The sequence below is a fragment of the Ahaetulla prasina genome, chromosome 1 (assembly GCF_028640845.1).
Source record: "Ahaetulla prasina isolate Xishuangbanna chromosome 1, ASM2864084v1, whole genome shotgun sequence".
Taxonomy (NCBI): Eukaryota; Metazoa; Chordata; class Lepidosauria; order Squamata; family Colubridae; genus Ahaetulla; species Ahaetulla prasina.
The window spans coordinates 195,475,797-195,496,404 of NC_080539.1; the positions used below are offsets into that span (position 1 = coordinate 195,475,797).

The 20,608-nt window shown below is 39.7% G+C and overlaps 1 protein-coding gene across 1 annotated transcript in view; it reads left to right on the forward strand.

Annotated features, from left to right (window-relative positions):
- KLF7 (KLF transcription factor 7) overlaps window positions 1-20,608 on the forward strand; it is a 93,737-nt gene that overhangs the window by 36,779 nt on the left and 36,350 nt on the right. The window contains exon 2 of the mRNA XM_058186420.1: window positions 13,302-13,908. Coding sequence (XP_058042403.1) covers window positions 13,302-13,908 — 607 coding nt within the window. The remainder of the gene's footprint in view (window positions 1-13,301; window positions 13,909-20,608) is intronic.

The following is a 20,608-nucleotide window of genomic DNA, read 5'->3' on the forward strand; positions in this document are numbered from 1 at the left end:
CGATAAAATCGCTCAGCTCCGGGACGGTCTGGACCGAAATTGGGATGATCCAAGCGAGGGAGAGGAGGCACGTCTTGTCGAGTCTGTTTGGGATGAGTTTGACCCTGTGGCTCCCGAGGACGTGGACAGGTTGTTGGGGAGGCTTCATGCCACGACATGTTTACTGGACCTGTGTCCTTCCTGGCTGGTACTGGCCACTCAGGAGGTGACACGAGGCTGGCTCCAGAGGATTATCAACGCTTCTTTGTTGGAAGGGGTTTTCCCTGCCGCCTTGAAAGAGGCGGTGGTGAGACCCCTCCTCAAGACGCCCTCCCTGGACCCAGCTATTTTGGGTAATTATCGTCCAGTCTCCAACCTTCGCTTTGTTGCGAAGGTTGTAGAGAGTGCTGTGGCGCGACAGCTACCCCAATACCTGGATGAAGCTGTCTATCTAGACCCGTTCCAGTCCGGCTTCCGACCCGGATACAGCACGGAGACAGCTTTGGTCGCATTGGTGGATGATCTCTGGAGGGCCAGGGACAGGGGTTATTCCTCTGCCCTGGTCCTATTAGACCTCTCAGCGGCTTTTGATACCATCGACCATGGTATCTTGCTGCGCCGGTTGGGGGGATTGGGAGTGGGAGGCACCGTATATCGGTGGTTCTCCTTCTATCTCTCCGACCGGTCGCAGACGGTGTTGACAGGGGGGCAGAGGTCGACCACGAGGTGCCTCACTTGTGGGGTGCCGCAGGGGTCGATTCTCTCGCCCCTTCTGTTCAACATCTACATGAAGCCGTTGGGTGAGATCATCAGTGGCTTCGGGGTGAGATACCAGCTGTACGCTGATGACACCCAGCTGTACTTTTCCACCCCGGGCCACCCCAATGAAGTTGTTGAAGTGCTGTCCCGGTGTTTGGAAGCCGTACGGGTCTGGATGGGGAGAAACAGGCTCAAGCTTAATCCCTCCAAGACGGAGTGGCTGTGGATGCCGGCATCCCGATCCTGTTGGAGGCGAGTTATTGGCCCCAAAGGATAGGGTGCGCAACTTAGGTGTCCTCCTGGATGAACGGCTGTCGTTTGAAGATCATTTGACGGCCGTCTCCAGGAGGGCCTTCCACCAGGTTCGCCTGGTTCGGCAGTTGCGCCCCTTCCTTGATCGGGATGCCTTGTGCACAGTCACTCGCGCGCTTGTTACCTCGCTTGGATTATTGTAATGCTCTCACATGGGGCTCCCTTGAGGTGCACTCGGAGGCTTCAGTTAGTCCAGAATGCAGCTGCGCTGGTGATAGAGGAGCTACGCGCAGCTCCCATGTAACACCGCCTCCTGCGCAGACTGCACTGGCTACCTGTGGCCTTCGGTGCACTTTAAGGTTTTGGTTACGACCTTTAAAGCGCCCATGGCTTAGGGCCTGGGTACTTACGGGACCGCCTGCTGTTACCACATGCCTCCCACCGACCCGACGCCTCACAGAGAGGGACTTCTCCGGTGCCGTCCGCCAAGCAATGTCGGCTGGCGGCCCCAGGAAGGTCCTTCTCTGTGTGGGCTCCACACTCTGGAACGAAGCTTCCCCGGTCTACGCCAAATACCTGACCTTCGGACCTTCCGTCGCGAACTGAAGACGTATCTTTTCATTCGCGCGGGGCTGGCTTGAATTTTATCAATTTTAAATTTTCTATTAATAATTTTAAATGGGGTTTTAGTTTATTACATATTTTAACTTTTTAGGCTAATTATAAAATAAGTTTTTTAATTCGTATTTTAAATTGTATATTGTATTACCTGTTTTTATTTTTGCCTGTACACCGCCCTGAGTCCTTCGGGAGAAGGGCGGTATAAAAATCAAATAAATAATAATAATAATAAAAATAATAATAATCCCAGAATATGAATCAATATAGCCTTGCAGAGGACATTCTGGGCTTCTTATAAAGACAAGAAAAACAGTAGCAAAACTGGGTGAGAGAATGTACAAGATACTTTTATTTTAAATCTGTTGAGCATAGCCTTGTTTAGCAGATCACTTTATCTGCAAGATTGAAGGAAAAAAGTTTATGGGCAAATCTTTTAATGCTATACTGTTCCTGTTGTAGGTTTGTTATACTTAGACCAATTTTGAAATCCATTTTTTTTACTACCGGTTCTGTGGGTATGGCTTGGGCGAGGCAGGGGAAGGATACTGCAAAATCCCCATTCCCTCCCCACTCTGGGGCCAGCCAGAGGTGGTATTTGCCAGTTCTCCGAACTACTCATAATTTCTGCTACCGGTTCTCTGAACTACTCAAAATTTCTGCTATCGGTTCTCCGAACTACTCAAAATTTCTGCTATTGGTTCTCCAGAACCTGCTGGATTTCACCCCTGCATTAAGGTCTGCTTCCTAAAACAAATTAAGACTGGGGTGCATTGGGACTTCAGATTTGCATGAGACCCCACTACTCCTTTTAATGCCTCAGAACTGTCACTCGTATTTCAACAGTGCAGTAATAAAAATTTACTTTAGTGTAACTCCAAAGTGAGATTGCTTGGAATTTTTTTTTAAACATTTAGCTTCTCCTAAAATCAGAGGAGAAAAAGCTTTGGAAATCTCATTTGAATGCCTTGGCTTCATCCACTAGTTTTAGTCTTCATTCACCAAAAAGGGTAAGTATGGCTACCAGCCCCAAGGTTGCTGTGGTAAACTGTAATAATTGCTACCATGGATTGGATAAACAAGCCTGGGGATGTGGATCACATGCAACAACAGCTGTATACAATTCATTAGAAATTAAAGCAGGTTTTTGTCATATTACTGTGCAGAGGATCTGAGAATTTGCAGATAGAGATTCCATATATTCTACCTGCATAATTAATGTGTTCTGTAGCATTTCGCATAAGAACAACTGTTTGTGCCATTATTAATTGACAAAAGCTATTGCCTTAAATGGACTATTAGGCTCTGAAATGTAAAACAGAGAAATGGGAGTAGTTGGGTTAAATGGGTAAGAGAGCTGTTGAGAATGCTTGTTGATGTATTTTGTCTTTTGCTTGTCTCCATGAAGAAATATTTGGGTTTCTACATTATGGTAATGGTGTTTAAATAAAGAGAAGGAAGGTTGCTGAATATTTTATTGCCTCAAAAGCCATTTGGGGGGTTATGTTAAAGCAAAGCCACATAATTACAGAAAACTGCTTTTATGAGAGAATTGGTTGGCTGGTTGGTTTAATTCCCCTCCCCCCCAACACACACTAAATAACTAGATACCACTTTTTTTGGTGATGTAGACATCATTAACAATATAATCCTCAAATTAGAAATCCATAGATTTATTGAAGGAATTTTGATTTCCATTTTGGTTTTAGAAAGAGAAATATATTTGGATCAACTTTAGAAAGGAGTTCATTCCAACATGTTACATTTGCAATGAACTTTTAAAAATTGAGAAAATCCAAGGATTTTGTTTATTTTCTTGAACAATTTTTGACCCATCTGCATTTTTGCATATTAAAAAAGAAATTAGTTAATCCTCCATTCTCTGCTCTTACAGAGTTTTAGGTATATAACCATACTCCATGAATCCTTTAGAAACAATGTAATTTCCATAACTTTTTAGATGGAATTTTTAGGGGTGCAGAAATGAGGGTGTGGGAACAGACTTGAGATACATAAAATGCTTGACAAGCTGAGAGTTCCAGGTCATTGGCAGTTTTGAAATCTATCTGCAGTAGTTAGATATCTGCAATCTATTTATTCTCCTGTGCGCTGCTTAGAGAGTCCAAGCAGTGGGCGTTAACCTTGTCTGATTGGCTAGAGACTGAGTTAAATTTGTTTGTTTGGCCACACCTCCTCTTCCTGGCTGGGCTCCAGTTTCTTTAACTCAGTTGGCCTAGAGAGGCTTGTTTTTCTTCACTCCATTGCTTGGACTCGCTAAAAAGATCATCGGAAGCCCAATTGCTTAAAGTTTTCTTCCACGGCAATTGCGACTGTTTGGATTTCGCCCAGCCAGGTACCTCTCAGCTGAGCCACGTGGCATAGCTGCAGCGGCTTGCTTTTCCCTGTAAGCCAGAAATCCATGTGGAGGCTTCATTTACCGAGGATTTGGGCCAAGTGAGTGTGGCAGTCGGATTTGCGCATTCGGAACCATGGTGTCTGCTCCTGCATACCCAGGGTCAGATACTGTGGCTGTTTCGTTGGTGCACGTGATTCTCCCTGCAGTAGGCTGTGGCCTTGTCAGCACCGTTGGAGCCTTGGTGTTGGCTCTGTGCTTCTATCACACACACACACCCCGCAGCACTTTGGCACCAACAAGCCATTTTGTTGGAGTGGTGCAGCACAGCCCTTTCCCCCCCACACACACATTTGGTGCTAATAAGTCATTTTGTCAGCTTGACACAGCAGGGGCCCTGAGATATTACTGCTTATCGAAGCGCTACTTATTGCACAATACAAAAGGGGGGGGCAAGGAGGGAGACTTTGATTGGATTGTGTTCCATTCCAGACCTCATCTCACTCCTTTAAGGCCTAGCCAGCCCCTCAACCATGGCGGAGTACAGCCAATTTATCTCTAGCAGCTCTTCTCCTTCCCCTCCCAGACAACAGGCCTCAGAGGCAGGGGCTGCCAAAAGAGGGTGATTCACCTCCAAGGGACCTTCCACCAGATCTAAGACCTTGGGGCCATGATCCATTTCCTTGGCTTCTGAGAAGGACACTAGGAGAAGGCAAAAAGCTTTAGAAAAGCACTTTGCCAAGGCCCAAAAATGGATTGAGAACAGCAGGGAGGCTACTATTCCAGATAGCAGGGAAACTCAGTCTAATCTGGAAGAGGAAGAGATTCCTCAGATGGATCAATCTGATTTATCCCCTGAGGTTGCGACTGGAAGACAGCTGCTTCATGCATCTGTACACACTGGGGACATTGGGTTCCCAACTAGAATTGCCAATTACGAACCAGGGACCTCCTCCCGCCACAGGTCCTCCCGTGCCTTGGCCACTTTCATCTGTACTGCAGTGGGGCTTCACCTGGAGGAAGATCAAAGGCCTGAATTGTCACAGGAAATGTGTGTGACATGATTGCACAATTGATCTCATGGGATATTGATGCAGCCCTTACCCAGAGGGCCATTCGAGCCCCATTATCATTGTCTGAAACCAGCCAATGGCTCCATCATCCTATGAGTCATCTCAACAGGGAATATAGTCAGGATCCTCAATCTCCTTTACCCTCACATCATAAGATCTATCGCTCATGGGTGAGGACAACATGGCGGACTTTAATCTTTCTGAAGACGAAGGTGTCCTGCTTGATGAACCTGCTATCACCGGTCTCTTCTGCCATGATCTATTTCAAACACTATTATTCAAGGCAAAAACAATGGCCAACATGGGGGCGATTATTGGGGAGTCGGAGGGATTTACGGACCCTCAAGATCCCACTTCTCTTCTTTTCACTGAGCCAGTCACGGAGAAGAACGTTATTCCATTGCCTAAATTCTTTGTTGATGTCATCCAGCGGCAGTGGAATCAGCCCGGAACCATTTCTGCCCCTAGTGGGATAGATAGGAAAACGTATACGGTTGAACAGGAACTTGAACTATTAAAGCTCCCAACCGTGTATGTGCCTCTGGCCAATATGGCTACCTCCAACACCCTGCCTTCAGATTTGGCCGAAGGCTTGTAAACCGAGGACAGGAGGGCAGAACTAGTTGCTCGTAAGACTCATCAGGTGGCCGCCTGGGCAATTCAATCTGCCATAGTGGCATCCTTCTTCAATAGGACATCCTTGATCTGGCTTTGCCAAATGCAGGCCCGTGCATCCCCTGACGACACGCGATTGAATCAGGACATAAACCTAGAGGATTCCTCCAGATAGGATTTCCCTTTGCCAGGGGGCCATCAGACATCCAGATTGGCTCCAATTGGTTGTCTGGGAGGGAGTTCCTGAAGCATTTTTCAAAAAAAAAGTCATTTCTACAATTCAGGCTTCTCGTCGTCCATTGACAAACCGCATTTATGAGGCTACATGGTCCTCTTTCTGTTGCTGGTGCACCAAGAAAAGAATAGTTCCTACGTCAATGTCGATACCTCATGTCTTTGACTTCCTTCAGGAGGGCCTGAATAAGGGATTAGCCACAAACACTCTCCACAGACAGGTAGCAGCATTAGCAACTATCCTGTCCTGTGATGGCACATTGACCCTCTCCCAACATCCAAGGGTCCACAGCTTTTTGAAAAGAGCATCCAATTTACAACCACCAATAGTCCACAGATACCCTTCTTGCGATCTTTCTCTCATATTACAGGCACTTACTTCACCTCCGTTCAAGCCATTAGGGTCCACCAGTCTCAAGCTACTCACCTTCAAGGTCGCCTTTCTCATTGCATCTGCTAGACGAATTTCTGAACTGGCGGTCCTTTCTATTTGAAAAGACTTGTGCATCTTTTACCCAGATAGAGTCATTCTTTGATTGGATTCAACATTCATGCCGAAAATCAACACCTGGTTTCACAGGGCACAGGAGGTCATTCTTCCGGATTTTTGTCTGAATCCCAAACATCCCAGGGAATGTCGGTGGCACTCTTTAGATGTACACAGGGCCCTGAGCAAGTATATCAGCAGAACGGCTTCTTTCAGAAAAACTGAATCGCTCTTCATCTCATTCCAGCCCAGGTCCATGGGCTCAAAAATAACTCCATCTACCATCAGTCACTGGTTCAAGTTGTGCATAGTATTGGCCTACAAACATCAGACCAGGCCGCGATCTAGAAATATTATGGTGCACTCGACTAGGAGTGTCACCACTATGGCGGCTTTGGCGGCACAAGCCTCTATCCTAGAAATTTGCAGGGCAGCTACCTGGGCTTAACCATCACCCTTCATCAAGAACTACCAACTTGATAAGTTTGCCTCAGCAAAGGCAGCATTCAGCAGAAGGTTTTACAGCAGGTTCTTCCACTTGAAGGGACCCTGGACCCATCAGCTTCCTGCCCTGGGGGATAATTAGCTTGGGTATATCCCATTGCTTGGACACTCTAAGCGGCGCACAGGAGAATGAACATTGGACTTACCTGAATGTTTGTTCTATGTGTGCTGCGTGAGAGTCCAACCTATCCCTGGTTCCATACGGGTCCAGGGTATCGGAGTGGATGAAATTCAATTTCAGGTTATACCTCTCCAGACCATCTCATTGTTAAAGAAACTGGAGCCCAGCCAGGAAGAGGAGGCTTGACCAAACAAACAAATTTAACTCAGTCTCTGGCCAATCAGACAAGGTTAACACCAATTGCTTGGACTCTCATGCAGCGCACATAGAATGAACGTTCAGGTAAGCCCAATGTTCATTTTCTCCATTTTAACATCTTTAAGCATTTGAAACCATGACACCTGTTGGTTACCCCAAAGGTAATGACGCAATATAAAATTAAGAATATAGATTTGTAACTGTCCAAGGTGCTTAAGGTCTGCACCCACCTTGCTATGAGAGCAACAGAGCCTTAGTTTTTTTCAGTTTTCAGCATCTGTTTCCCAGTCATGCTGGCAAAAGTTGAACATGTGTTGAGGAAGAATATATGGCTACTGAAGAGAAAGATGACCAGTGCCATTTACTTCTTCCCACTTGTGGATTTAGTCACTCCCCCATGATTCATGGAGGAGATGAGAGATGAATTTTTACTCTTTCTTTTTTAGAACTGATTTCTGTTGCTTTGTGTTTTGTTTTGTTTTGCTGTTGTCTTTAATGTTTACTATAAATGCAATGGATAATCTTAATAGATATTATTAGTTTTTGTAAATGATGTAAAATCTGATTATATTCTGTTTAGCATTAGTAATTTTGTCATCTGCTTTTCCTCCATCCTGAAGTTTGAGCTTTATCTTAAGAACCATCTCAGAAAGATTCTTACCTTAATTGGGCATATTCATTCTTTTCCCTTTTCAGGTACAGGTAGACCTCATTTAGTGACCACAATTAGGACTGGCAACTTGATAAGTGAAACCATGACTGTAACCTACAATTTGATTCAGCTGTCCTTCGCTTTACAGACCAGCAAAGGTCATAAATGCAAGGATTGGTCACAAAGTTATTTTTTCCATCACCACTCTAAATGCAAACAGTTGCTGTATGAGGCAGTCACCAGATGAGGACTACCTGTACTTTTAACACATTATATGATATATTAGGCTTGATCCATCAGCTACCATCTTTTAATGACTCCAACCTCTACAGTTCAATGCCAGTCAGGGTTAGAGAATAGTTACAAAGAGCGACCATGGATTGGGTTTCTTAAGAAGGAAGAAAATGTAAGCTATCTCTTTTAATAGCTGCTAGCTTTGTATACTAAATATCACACTTGGCCAATAAAAAATTCTATTCTGTTCTGTTCTGTTCTGTTCTGTTCTGTTCTGTTCTATTCTATTCTATTCTATTCTATTCTATTCTATTCTATTCTATTCTATTCTATTCTATTCTATTCTATTCTATTCTATTCTATTCTATTCTACTCTACTCTACTCTACTCTACTCTACTCTACTCCACCCTACCCCACCCTACCCTACCCTACCCTACCCTACCCTCCTCTCAACATAACTTTCACTAAAATGTTCTCACTGGCATACTGGTAAACTGTGTTAAAGTGGTTAGTAGTTACTGAAAGAATGCTAAAAGGTCAACAGGAGCTCTGCCCTGGGTTTAGTATGGTAGGGATAGAGAGAACTGTCATTAAATACCCTGGTGAACCAAACTGAAAAGAAGGTTACCTTTAGGGGGAAAAAAGTGAGATTCAAGATTATCTTGATACCAAGAATTGGACAAAATTTGCAAAACAATTTTCACAGAGATAATTCAGGTCTAGATTGATCTAGGGAAAATCAATGTGCAAATAAAAAATGACTTGACAGTGGTGTATACAAATATGACCCAGAGGTTTTAAGAGCTAAATATGAATTAATGGTTGATCCAGCAGCTAAAACGACTATAACGTGTCCTAGGCTACATCAAGTAGTATGGTGTTGAGAAGCTGTTACATTACTCAGCTGTAGGTATTGGCTCAACTGGAGTATTGTGTCTAGTTCTAGCATAATACAACATATTCATCTAGGGGAGAGTTACAAAGATGTAAAAGCCTGATGCTCTAATATAATCAAGAAAACTTTAGAAGAGCTTTCTCGAAAGAGCTTGGATGATTAAGAGATGAAATAAGGACTACTTTATTTGAAAGGCTTCTGCATAGAGAATAAATTTGTTGGGGAAGAAAAATCTCAGTTAAAATATTCAAATTACAGTAAAAAGAATTGGAACCAAGAATTTTCTGATGGTACACATTTTTTTAATAGAGAAATACAATGTTTTGGAAGGTGGTGGATTTCCCCTCATTTACTGTTTTTAAGTAGAGGTTGTATAGCTTACCTACTAAATACAGTAAGAATGGGTTTCTTACATCAGCAGAGAGTGGGAATAGATTATCCTTCCAATACTGCATCCCTGATGGAGAAGATGAATTGGAGAGATTTGTAATATACTCCAGAATAGCTAAGAACCATTTTTTTTAAAACTAGGAAATTAAGAAGCCCAATTATCGTTTCTGTTTATTGGACCAGCTTCTCCATCTCTTCAAATAGTGACTGGCAATGAATAACATTTATCAATTTCTCTTTATACTGTAGCAGCTGTGCTGCATTATTTATCTTAAGGGATCTTTTGTTCAGTACTGGCTTTTGTATTAATAACAGCTCTTCTTTTCCTTCTCCTTAGGTTTGTGTGTGTCTGTTTCCTGCTGTGATGTGTGCCTTTGTTGTGAGAATACAATAGCATTTAATATGAACTTCTCTCCCCCCACTCTTTAAGAATCAACTTTGATTTAATAAGGTTGTGTCTAAAGCACTGAACCACTAAACTGAGTATCTGACTGCATAAAAACAGAAGCATATTAATGATGTTTGATGCTGCTATAAACCAAGTAAAGATAAGATTGAAGACAGTAGAGATTACCTGGAAAAAGTAACAGATAACCACCAGTTCACTTTGAATGAACTAGTGTAATAAGTAACATTTTAATCTCTGTATGGATACAGAGGCAATTTTCCATTACACTGCAATCATAATTTAGTACAAGAATAATTTAGGCATTGCACCTCAGATATTGTTCAATTGCTACTCCCAATAGCCTCAGTTGGCCTAGTGAAGTATGTTAGAAAATGTAGGTTATTAACATCTGAAGGAACCTAAATCTATCAGCTGTGGTAAATAGATTGAGCAACATTTCTTATTGACTAGCTGAGATTTTGAATAGGCACACTGGAACTCTGCAGGATAAAAAAAGGTTAGATGATACTTTATAAAAGTTGTATCATGGTTCGTCGCACTGATTTAACACAAAAGGGAAGATCCATTACATATGATTTCTCTGCATGTGGACTATTGTGTGCTCTATTTGGGGCTGCCCTTGAAGACCATTCAGAAATGTCAGCTGATCCAGAATTCAGGAGCACAAGAAATTACGGGCATGCTGTGGTATGTCTGCAAAATATTTCTGCTTTGTAAACTGCCCAATTACCAGTAGTTGTACCATTGTACCATTACCAGGTACAATTCAATGTGCTGGTAGGGCCTTGACATAGGGCCTTGTTATCTGAAGAATGGCCTACCTTCAGTAGGTTCTTCCCTAAGTTTTCAATTTATATTTTGCCCAGAATTATTGAGAAATTGGGTGACTTTAGAAATGTGAAACTCTCTCACACACATATCCTTCCACTCTTCTTCATTTCAGTTTGGTTTCCTTTAGATGTTCTCATTGTAACTACCTAGAGTCAATTTCAGAATGTGCCAGTCAGCTCAATGATATGGGAGACAGCTGGATTCAACTAATTCAGAATTGATTTATCTCCCAATTGACTAGAATGGGTAATCTGCATAATGTTCCACTGTTTGCTATGGACTTCAAAAGTAATACTTCACAGACTTTGGTTATGACCAGTTTGGAAAGAATCCTGCTTCATTATCTTAAAGAGGGTCAGTCAATTTAAGCTATCTCTGATGTCTCTGATAATTTTTCTGCATTACAGATATTTTGTCTGGATTCCTCTCTCTCAGGATGGGAAAATATAAAATTCAAAGTGTTGTGCAGAAATTGACTTTATATTGCATAACATATTTGGGTATTGTGTATTACATTGCATATTTTTATATTACTAACATGACTTTTAAGAACTTGATAGCTTCTTACAATATATTCCTGTATGCTAAGGATGTCCAAGTGTGTTTATTACCCAGTAATAAATTTTTGTTAGTAACCTGAAAAATATTATAATTTGGACTTCGAAATCATAAGATTAAAAAGACATTGATATTTCCTTTTCTCTTAATTAGCATTCTCGTGTCTTATTTTTGAACATATGTAACTTTTAATTTATTATTTCTTTAAAAAAAAAACTAGCATTCTTTGTATCCTGCCAGTAACCTTGCTAGTGGGAGCAATTTGTGGTTTGTTCAAGCTAGACATCATCACCCCTGTTGTTCAGATTGAAATCTTGCTAGCTTGGGATTGGGCCAGCGGGGGATGGGGAGCAGGGAAGTAAGTTTTTCTCTGTTGGAAGCTTGCTTGCTTACTTGCACTTTTTCATGATTGGGGCCGCCTTCCCCCTCCCTTTCCCTTCTAAGAGGAGGTGAGTTTGATGAGGTGCCTTTCTATTTCTGAGGCAGAAGGCAGGCCTTGACCAGCTGGTATCTTGAAATGACACAGGTGCAAAGACTGCAGGGGGTGGGATCCAAGAATAATTGCATGTTTCTCAAAGCATCGGGCCTTGCCCAAAAGGGGGCTTGCGGAAATGGTTCTTTATGGAAAATTAATGACAAGGCTTAAAGCCTGTCAGGATCACTGTGGTCATCAGAGAAGGAGTAATGCCTTACAGGGACAGCTCCCTCCTGTCTTCTCCACAGGATATTAGCTGACCCAACACAGTCTTGTATCATCTGGAGACTTCACAAGGCCTGTGCTGGTTTCAGTGTTCTTTGAAAATCTTTTTTCCATCTAACTCTTGCTAACCAAAGACTTGTGGGCTTTATATTTAGAATGTGAGCCTCACAGAGCGTTAATCAAGATACAGAGTGATTGTTATTTCTCTTGTGACAAAAAGAAATTCCGTGAAAGTATACTTAAGCTTGGAGAAAACAATAACATTATGCTTATTATTTATTCACTGGCTGTTTAGGAGATGACAAATCCTATGATTTGACTGAATTTTCTATTATATATAATTTGGTTTAACTAAGTATGTGTGAAAGACTAATCTATGTAAATGGATAGTTACAAGGTTTAAAATCTCCTACTTGCTTGCGCTAATCTTAACATTTGCAGCCCTTTAGCCAGCAGCTCAGACATCACTGAATTTTATTGTCTCCTGATTCTATCCATTTGAAAGAATTGCAAGCAGCCTGTATTTCACAGTGATATAGTTGCATATATGATCTATGGTATGTGTGAGAAAATCAACAATACTATTCTTTGGTACGTTTGGAAGTCTTTGCATTTTATTTTTGCCTGCAACACACGTGATTAGTTATGTATCATTTTCCTTGTGTATAGAAGATAAACTCAGGAGGACAACTTTGGGAAGAGAAAAGGAAATGAGTGAATTACATCCTATTGTAAAACTTTTACACTGCCTTGGATGTGTAAATGGCTGATACAAGGTCATTGAATTACATGTCATGTTTTGTATGTATAGACTCAATCATAAATTAATTCCTTAGAGGTCTAGGAACTTACAGGTTTTATCAGTTCCATATCATGTTTCAGTTTTGAGTTGTAGTCTGAATTAATCTGTAAAGAAAGTATAGAAATTTTATTATATATTTATTTCTCAGTTTATATTTATTGATTCATTTGAAACATTTATTACATTGCTGTCTAGTATGAATACCCGAAGTAGTTAACAAAATAGAGTTGAGAATTTCTTCAGAACTGGTCAAGTAGTGCTTGTGTAATATTTGTGAATCACTTGATTTACAAGTGATTGTTCTTATAGTTGCTAGGCAACTAGCAACCTGTGCTTTCAATTCTTTACTTTTTTGCAGTTTGAGTATTTTTGCACAATAGATTTGTACCTGGATTTTTAGATTCTACACACCAGAGCTGAATAGCCATTGTATTCTTATTCTATGGAATAATTCATTTCTGTAATGTTTGCTGCAGACACTTCCTTCCTCTTTTGTCTTATGGCTTCTTTGATTTGCTTTTCTATTATCTCTGACTCTGGCAGCTTGCTGTATTCAGATACTCTTTTCTTCTTGGCAGTGGTTGCAATTGAGTTTGACTGTTCAGTGATGGCTTCTTTTTCCTTTTGTTTCTACAGACATGCCTTGAGCTGGAACGCTACCTTCAGACAGAACCCAGGAAGAACTCAGAAAGCTTCGTGGAGGACCTGGACTGTTTTCTTCATGCTTCTGCTCAAGGCACAGAAGACAGCATTCAGCCATTGGACCCACTCTTATTACCTGTAGATATGAGTACCTGTGACAAAAATGGCAACATGGACATTATTCTCTCAAGGGACAAACTATTGTCTGAGACTTGTCTCAGCCTGCAACCTACCAGCTCCTCTACAGAGGGTTATGCTGCTGTTAACCAGGCCCAACTCAATGCAGTGACCTCACTAACACCTCCTTCCTCTCCTGAACTCAGTCGCCATCTTGGAAAAACCTCACAAACGATCTCTGCAGTTGATGGCACAGTTACACTGAAATTAGTGACAAAGAAATCCACCCTCAGCTCAGTAAAAGTTGGTGTAATAGCACCAGCTAACACAACAAAGTGTGCACTCAGTGACAGTGAACAAGGAGGGTTAGGGGCTGACGCATCCCCAGAAAACAAGAAGAGGGTTCATCGTTGTCAGTTTAATGGGTGTCGTAAAGTATATACAAAGAGCTCACACTTAAAAGCGCACCAGAGGACTCACACAGGTACTTGTGTTAAATGCTTGGCTGTCTTTAACCAAATTTATGCCTTTTATTTATTATTTGTCTTGTTCAGAAATGAAGCTTTAGAGGATAAGAGTTATAGGCTTGGTATAAAAAATTGGATTGGAACATTGTGTTCAATATTATGTCAAGGAGTTTGAGAATTCGCTAGCACAGAATGAAAATGCTAATCATATGGCTCTATAATTCCTATATTAGTAACATTTTCTCGGAATTTTGCAGATCACTGAGAATACAATTAATCATACAGCATAGTTTTTTTGTTTTATTGTTCTATTATTTTAATTTTGTTTAAACTTCCTTTTTATTTCTTTGTTTTTTTATGGTTATGAGCTGCTTAAAGTAGCCCCATTGTGAGCTAGGCAGCAAATAAATAAATAAATAAATAAATAAATAAATATTATCATCATCATCATCATCATCATCATCATCATTATCATTATTATTATTATTATTATTATTATTGACATGGAAAGTTTTCATTAGGGGGATTGTGTTTGGCTATTTGAGGAAGTTCTTTGGGCATAGAAGGCACCTCTCCTTCTATACAGATTAACTTCTATAATTCTCTCCTTCTATACAGATTAACGCTCCTAGAGATCCTATCAATGAGGGGTGATGGTCTTTATGTCACAGCTGCTTTATAATTCTATTGGTTATTTTGCGGAATGCAATTATGTTTAGAACTGAAGACCAGATTTTTATTAGTTTTGTTGATTGCTACCCAGCCAAAGAATTATGATTCACTGTAGATCAAGCCACATTCATGAGAGTCTGCTTCTGGTCTTCAAATGGGTCATAATTTTAGCACATAAATATTTCAGTTCTCCTTACTTGTGAAAAAAACCCTTCCCCTATATTTACTTATACTAAAGATAAACTATTACTGTTAATTTTACATTATTATTATTGATTATTACTGATCATGACTTAGGACCTGGTTATGTTAGGGTCAGCCTGTTTTTTTTTTTTTTTTGCCACCCGATCCCCTCAATTGAATATCATCTTGTGGGAACGAGGAAGCACGCCTTCTCCATTGCAGCTCCTGCCCTCTGGAACAGTTCCCAGATGCTTATACTCCCGGGGTTCTGGAAGGCCCTTTTAAATCCTGGCTCTGTTCCCAGCCCTAGAGTTAATATGTTTGTGGGAACCCTGTCCCATTTTATTGTTATTGTTACGGCTGTTTTTATTCTAAGCTGTCAGTTTCATTTTATTCCACTGACAGTCTACTTGAGTGGGTGGCCATAACAAATCTAAATAAATAAATCTAATGAATATGTGTGAAACATATTCAACTTCAATCAGTTTTATTTAGAGACAGCTTTGTAGGATAAATCATTGTTCTTGCTATTTTCATATATCACAGAGAAAGAATGTTTTGATTAAAGTTACCTCAGCTGAACAGATTTTTGAAACTAGTTATTCTAGGCAAAATGAAGATCACATAAATGTAGTAGCAGCCCAGCAGTATCCAGTAGCACTGAAGAAGCCATTACTTCCCAAATTTCATTCCTTCAGGAGTCATGCTCCTGGATTTTGAATATATTTTTTGTATGTTAGCCCATTTGAGATTCCTCTATTCTATCAAAATACACAACTATCACCATGTTAAGCATATAGAAAGATTCTGAATTTCTAGATATGTCTATATAGGAAGATATTTCAAACAGGTAACCTCTTTGTGCTTACTAAGGATTTCTTGAGGTTCTTATATGTTTATGTGGACATCAGAAATTGGTTCAAATGTGATACATATATAATGTAAAGGGAATACAGTAGAAAGAATGGTCAGTTTTCAGCATTCTGTGACAGTTTCTTAGGCAATCTTGCAGTATCTTCTTCCCTTTTCCACCCAATACAGACACTTACCTGCTTACTGGTAGTTAAGGGAAGGAGGAACAAGGGAGGAAGGAACTCCATGTATATTTTCTGGCAGTGGTTATTCTGTTTCCCTCTTTAAGTATGAAATATCCAAGCAATGGCCTAATGGTGCATGCGCTATCTAGTCAGCTTCTTGCTTGGATGATATGGCTTCTTGAATGCTATGCTATTTTTTACTTCCATTAAAACTGCTGAGTCAGTTTCCCAATTTTGCCATCATATTTCTATACTCAAAAATTATGAATTGGCAGGGTATGCTTAGGAAACTGTTGTAGAATAATTCATTATTGAAATAGATGGAACTAAAAATGGTTACAGGGGTCATAGCCTATTTAAGAGAAGACTGTTTGGGGCCGAGGTTGGTAAACTTTAGGGTTATGAACTTTTGATAACTGTTGATTGGCCTTCTCTTTATACCTCTCCAGTTGTCTCTTCTCTACTCAGTTTTGTTTTCTCATCTTTCCTTTTCTGCTATTTTTCCAGTTCAGTGAATATACTTCTTTGTGTCCAACCTTTTTTGCACAAAGACATATACACATGCACATACATCAAATGGACACATTTTTGGGATGGTGGGGCAGTTTTTGTGATTTCTACCCCCCCATCTACTATTCCTCTGAGAAGAAGGGTATCATCTTAAATTCAAAATTATCTTTCTTGCAGGTAAGTGTATGAATGAATGTGTTTTCCAATACTTAAACCCAACCTCCGAAGACTCTTGGCAGTATACAATATCAAATAAAAACAAAACCAAATACTAATAACAAATAACTAAATCAGAACACTATCAAAATCAAAAATATGACTTGTCAGTTTAGACATCAAATTATACTGTACTTTGCAAAAGTTGAAGTCATGGTTTCTGATTTTTGTTTGGCTAAACTGTTGCAAAGTATTTTATTATTTCAAATATTAAAAGATAACTGGAAGGATTACTGAATATATATAGTATAACATAGGAATCACCAATTAGGCTAAATAAACCCTAGAATTGTAAACAAAATGTTTAAATTGCCCAAATTTCACAGGTTTCTTATTTATTTGATAATTATTCTGTTTGTCTTTTTAAAAATAGTTATTTATATCAGGAAAATATTAATAAATTAAATAGGTTTTCTTACATTTATTCATAATGGATTTCAAGAGAGGACATTCATCTATACATACTTTAATGTGATACAGTTGTGAAATTGTGGTATCTTTGGTCTGAATTGTTCTCTGAATGGATTGAACTATGAAGGACTCTTAAAATGTTTGGATTTCGTGTCAGTATTGGCTCTCTAATTCAAACCTAGTTCAGATCAAATCTAGACTACTAGTGATCAATTGCCAATAGAATGCTGGGCATAAATATCTACTTTGTTTTTTGCTAGGCGCTTATGACCAACATCTGAAACCAGAGATACTTCTAAAAGGAAACACACTGAGTCTTTTCACATAAAACTAGGCTATCCATTAGAATATACTTGGTATCGCCAAATGAGCTATTATTTCCTTCTGTAGTTAAAACTGATCACTGTTGGAGACTAGATACTGAGTTGGGTGGATTCAGATTCTTACCCCAAACAGCTGCGCTTATGTTTACATAGCTTGCTTCTTTCAGTTCATGCTGCCTTATCTCTCTAAACAATAATGTTGCTTTATTTATGCAAGCAGACATTTGAACTGGCTCCAAAACCCCAAAAGGAAAAATATTAAAGGGGTGGGATTTGGAAGTTTTGGTGTGTTGTAAGAGTCCTGAGGCCAAGATTATAGGCATGAAGCAGTCATTTTGTTGGATCCTTTGTCTTTGAACACAGGCCTGGTTTCTTGGAACTGTCCCTGTAAGACACCATCAATTGTGAACAAGCTTCACAGTGCCAATGGCTACCAGCCATTTGGCTCTCTTGACTGCTGAGCTGAAGGTCTAAAAAGTTTCTGATACTTAATTTTTCCCATTAGCTGCTTGTAGCTTGTAGAGCTAGATGTAGTAATTCAAACGTGAGGTGACAAGATAGTGAAACTCGATTAGATTTGACAAAAGCATGGGTTGACCACTAGTAATACCAGGACTAGTCCTGTTTTGCCAACACTTGTATTTCCATGCACAATAGTCTGTGGAAAACGTGCTGGAAAAAGTCTGTGGAAAAATCTCAAGGAAAAAGCCACAGAACTTCATTGGCAAAATTGAAAGAAGACACAATGATTTGGGAATCTCTGGAATGGCATAAAGTAAAAGGATGCATAGACTATTTGGGAGACAGAGATATCCATGCTGAAGAGTACATGTTTTGCATGTAGAAAGTGGTAGCCTTAACCCAGAACACATCTCCATTTATGGTTGAGGAAGACTTCTCTTTGAAACTCATTTAGGACACTTCTTTATAGATGTATTCCAATAGCTTCTCATGATTAATAGCAATAACACTTAAGCTTATATACTGCTTACAGTGCTTTACAACCCTCTCTAAGCAGTTTATAGAGTCAGCATATTGCCCCTAACAATTTGGGTCCTCATGTTACCCACCTTGGAAGGCTGAGTCAACCTTGAGCCTGGTGAGGTTTGAACTGCCAAATTGCAGGCAGCCTGAAGGCAGCAGAAGTACCCTACAGTAGTGCACTCTAAACACTGCGCCACCATGGTTAATGTGATTTTTGTCATATAAAAAACTGAAATTTGTCTGGTAGAGTGAACCCCTTGGTACAGAAAGGAATTTAACTCAGAAATAACAGGAAGCTAGTTTTCTTCCTCATAAGCTGAAAGATTTTTTAATGAACTGGTGCTAATTGATGTTGCACCAAAGTCCTACTTCTAAAAACAAATGTGTAAAAAGATAGATTCAGATTTTGGCCTAAAGTAAAACGGAGAAGTCACTTGGTATGTGGAAAGATATGTGTGAAAGAGAGCACTATGAAAAGGTGAGATGTGCAGTTGGGAGAAATATTACTTATTTCCTAAGTTATGTGAAAGATCTGTTATAAAATATATACTTAATGATGTGAGAAAATAAACTCAGCCTTAACACATTTGCATGGCAAATATTTCTGAAGGGATGACAGTCTAACTTCTGGAAAAGGAAATGGGTTTTGTTTTTTTTCAGACCTATCTCAGCAAATGCCAGTGAGTTAAGTGACAGAAGGAGAATTAATTTAGATTGAACAACGGGAGGAGGAAGTGTATAAATTTGTCATTATCCAAGATTGGAAGCAGATGCTTTAAAGGAAAAAAATTATATTAGAAATTAAATCAGACTTTTCTGTGGTAGTATTAGTCTGACTCCAATCTTAATGTAATCATTAAGCAGAAACTTGTAGGGAGCAAATTTTTTTATTGCAGAATTTGATAGAAAAGAAATCCAGATTAGGGTGCAGGCTTCTCTTATTCAGAATCAGCAAGCTGTAGTAGGAAATTGAAGAGATTGATATAATAACTAAGAGAAATTTCCTGATGGAACAATTAATCAGTGGAACGGGTGATGATGTAGGTGCTCCTACACTAGAGGTTTTTAAGAAGAGATTGGATAACCATTTGTCTGAAATGATACAGGGTTTCCTGCCTAAGGGACAGGGGGTTATTCTGTTATTCTATTAATAGGTAGAAATAGTGGGCTCTCCCTTTGACCATCTGGAAGGAGTGCTGGTCATTTCAGAGGAAAGATGGAGGATAGCAAAGAAAGCAGGGAGGAGTCTGATGCAACATGGGAAATCCTACAGAATTTGGGTGATACCAGTAAATATGTGGATATTCACAAAATGATAGGCTTAGGATCTCTAACAGGATAATGTTCTAAAGCTCTTCAACTGAAGATGGGAATGGAAGGAAATTGCATTAAGTGATAACATGTGGAGCTATCCCACAGTTTTAACTTGGCTTTTTACTATCCAAATAAAAAGCATGTTTCTGAAGCACATTTTCTAATGTTAAGATTAGTTCTCTTTCAGTTTTATTCACACAGAATAAAATGCCATGTTGCCTCATGAAAGAAGGTATATTTTATTTCTTCTCAACTCTACTTCCTAAGAGCATTAATGAGGTGAGAAAAATCTAATTGACTACAGTAGTATCAAAGTAAGGGTTCCAGTGTATCCGATCTAGTGCTGAATTATTCCCTGAAGCCCATATTTCCATTAAAGCTGTAAACGTGGTTTTGAATTCTAAACAAATCGAGCATTGATACAAAGTCTTTGCATTTTAAAGTGTAGCTAAGTGATGATGAGGTACAATTGATTCTATGTTAAAAAATAGTTTTGTGCTAGTACATAATGTATGTTTCAATGCCAAGACCATATTATCTGTCCCCTTAACATATGGGAATGTTATGCATTGGTTTCAATCATATGAATGTTACTGTACTACTGCTGAAGTAAACAGTATTAAACAAAGTAGAACATAATTTCATCAAAAATATTAGGCAAATAAACAAATATTTTGGATCTGATTTAAAGCATTCATGTGACTAATCAATCCATGGCAAGTGGCAGTCTGTGTTAAGAATATATAGTATTACCATCAAGAGGCTCAAGGATGAACCATCTAATGCATGTGTGTCCGACATTTTGGTTTGCCTGGGCTGCATTGAGTGAAGAGGATTTCTCTTGGGCCACATATAAAACATATAATACAATGTACATAAATCACGTAATAATGTTAAAAGATAATGATCGTATGGTACCGCATGGACATGCCCAATCTAATGCATGGATACATATGATGCGTACGAATATCACTTTCTATTATAAGAACATTCTGTAGAGCCAGGTTTTTCATGTTGCTGATGCTTTCAATTTAGCAATAGTTAAGGTTGTCGTTGGTTTTTTTTGT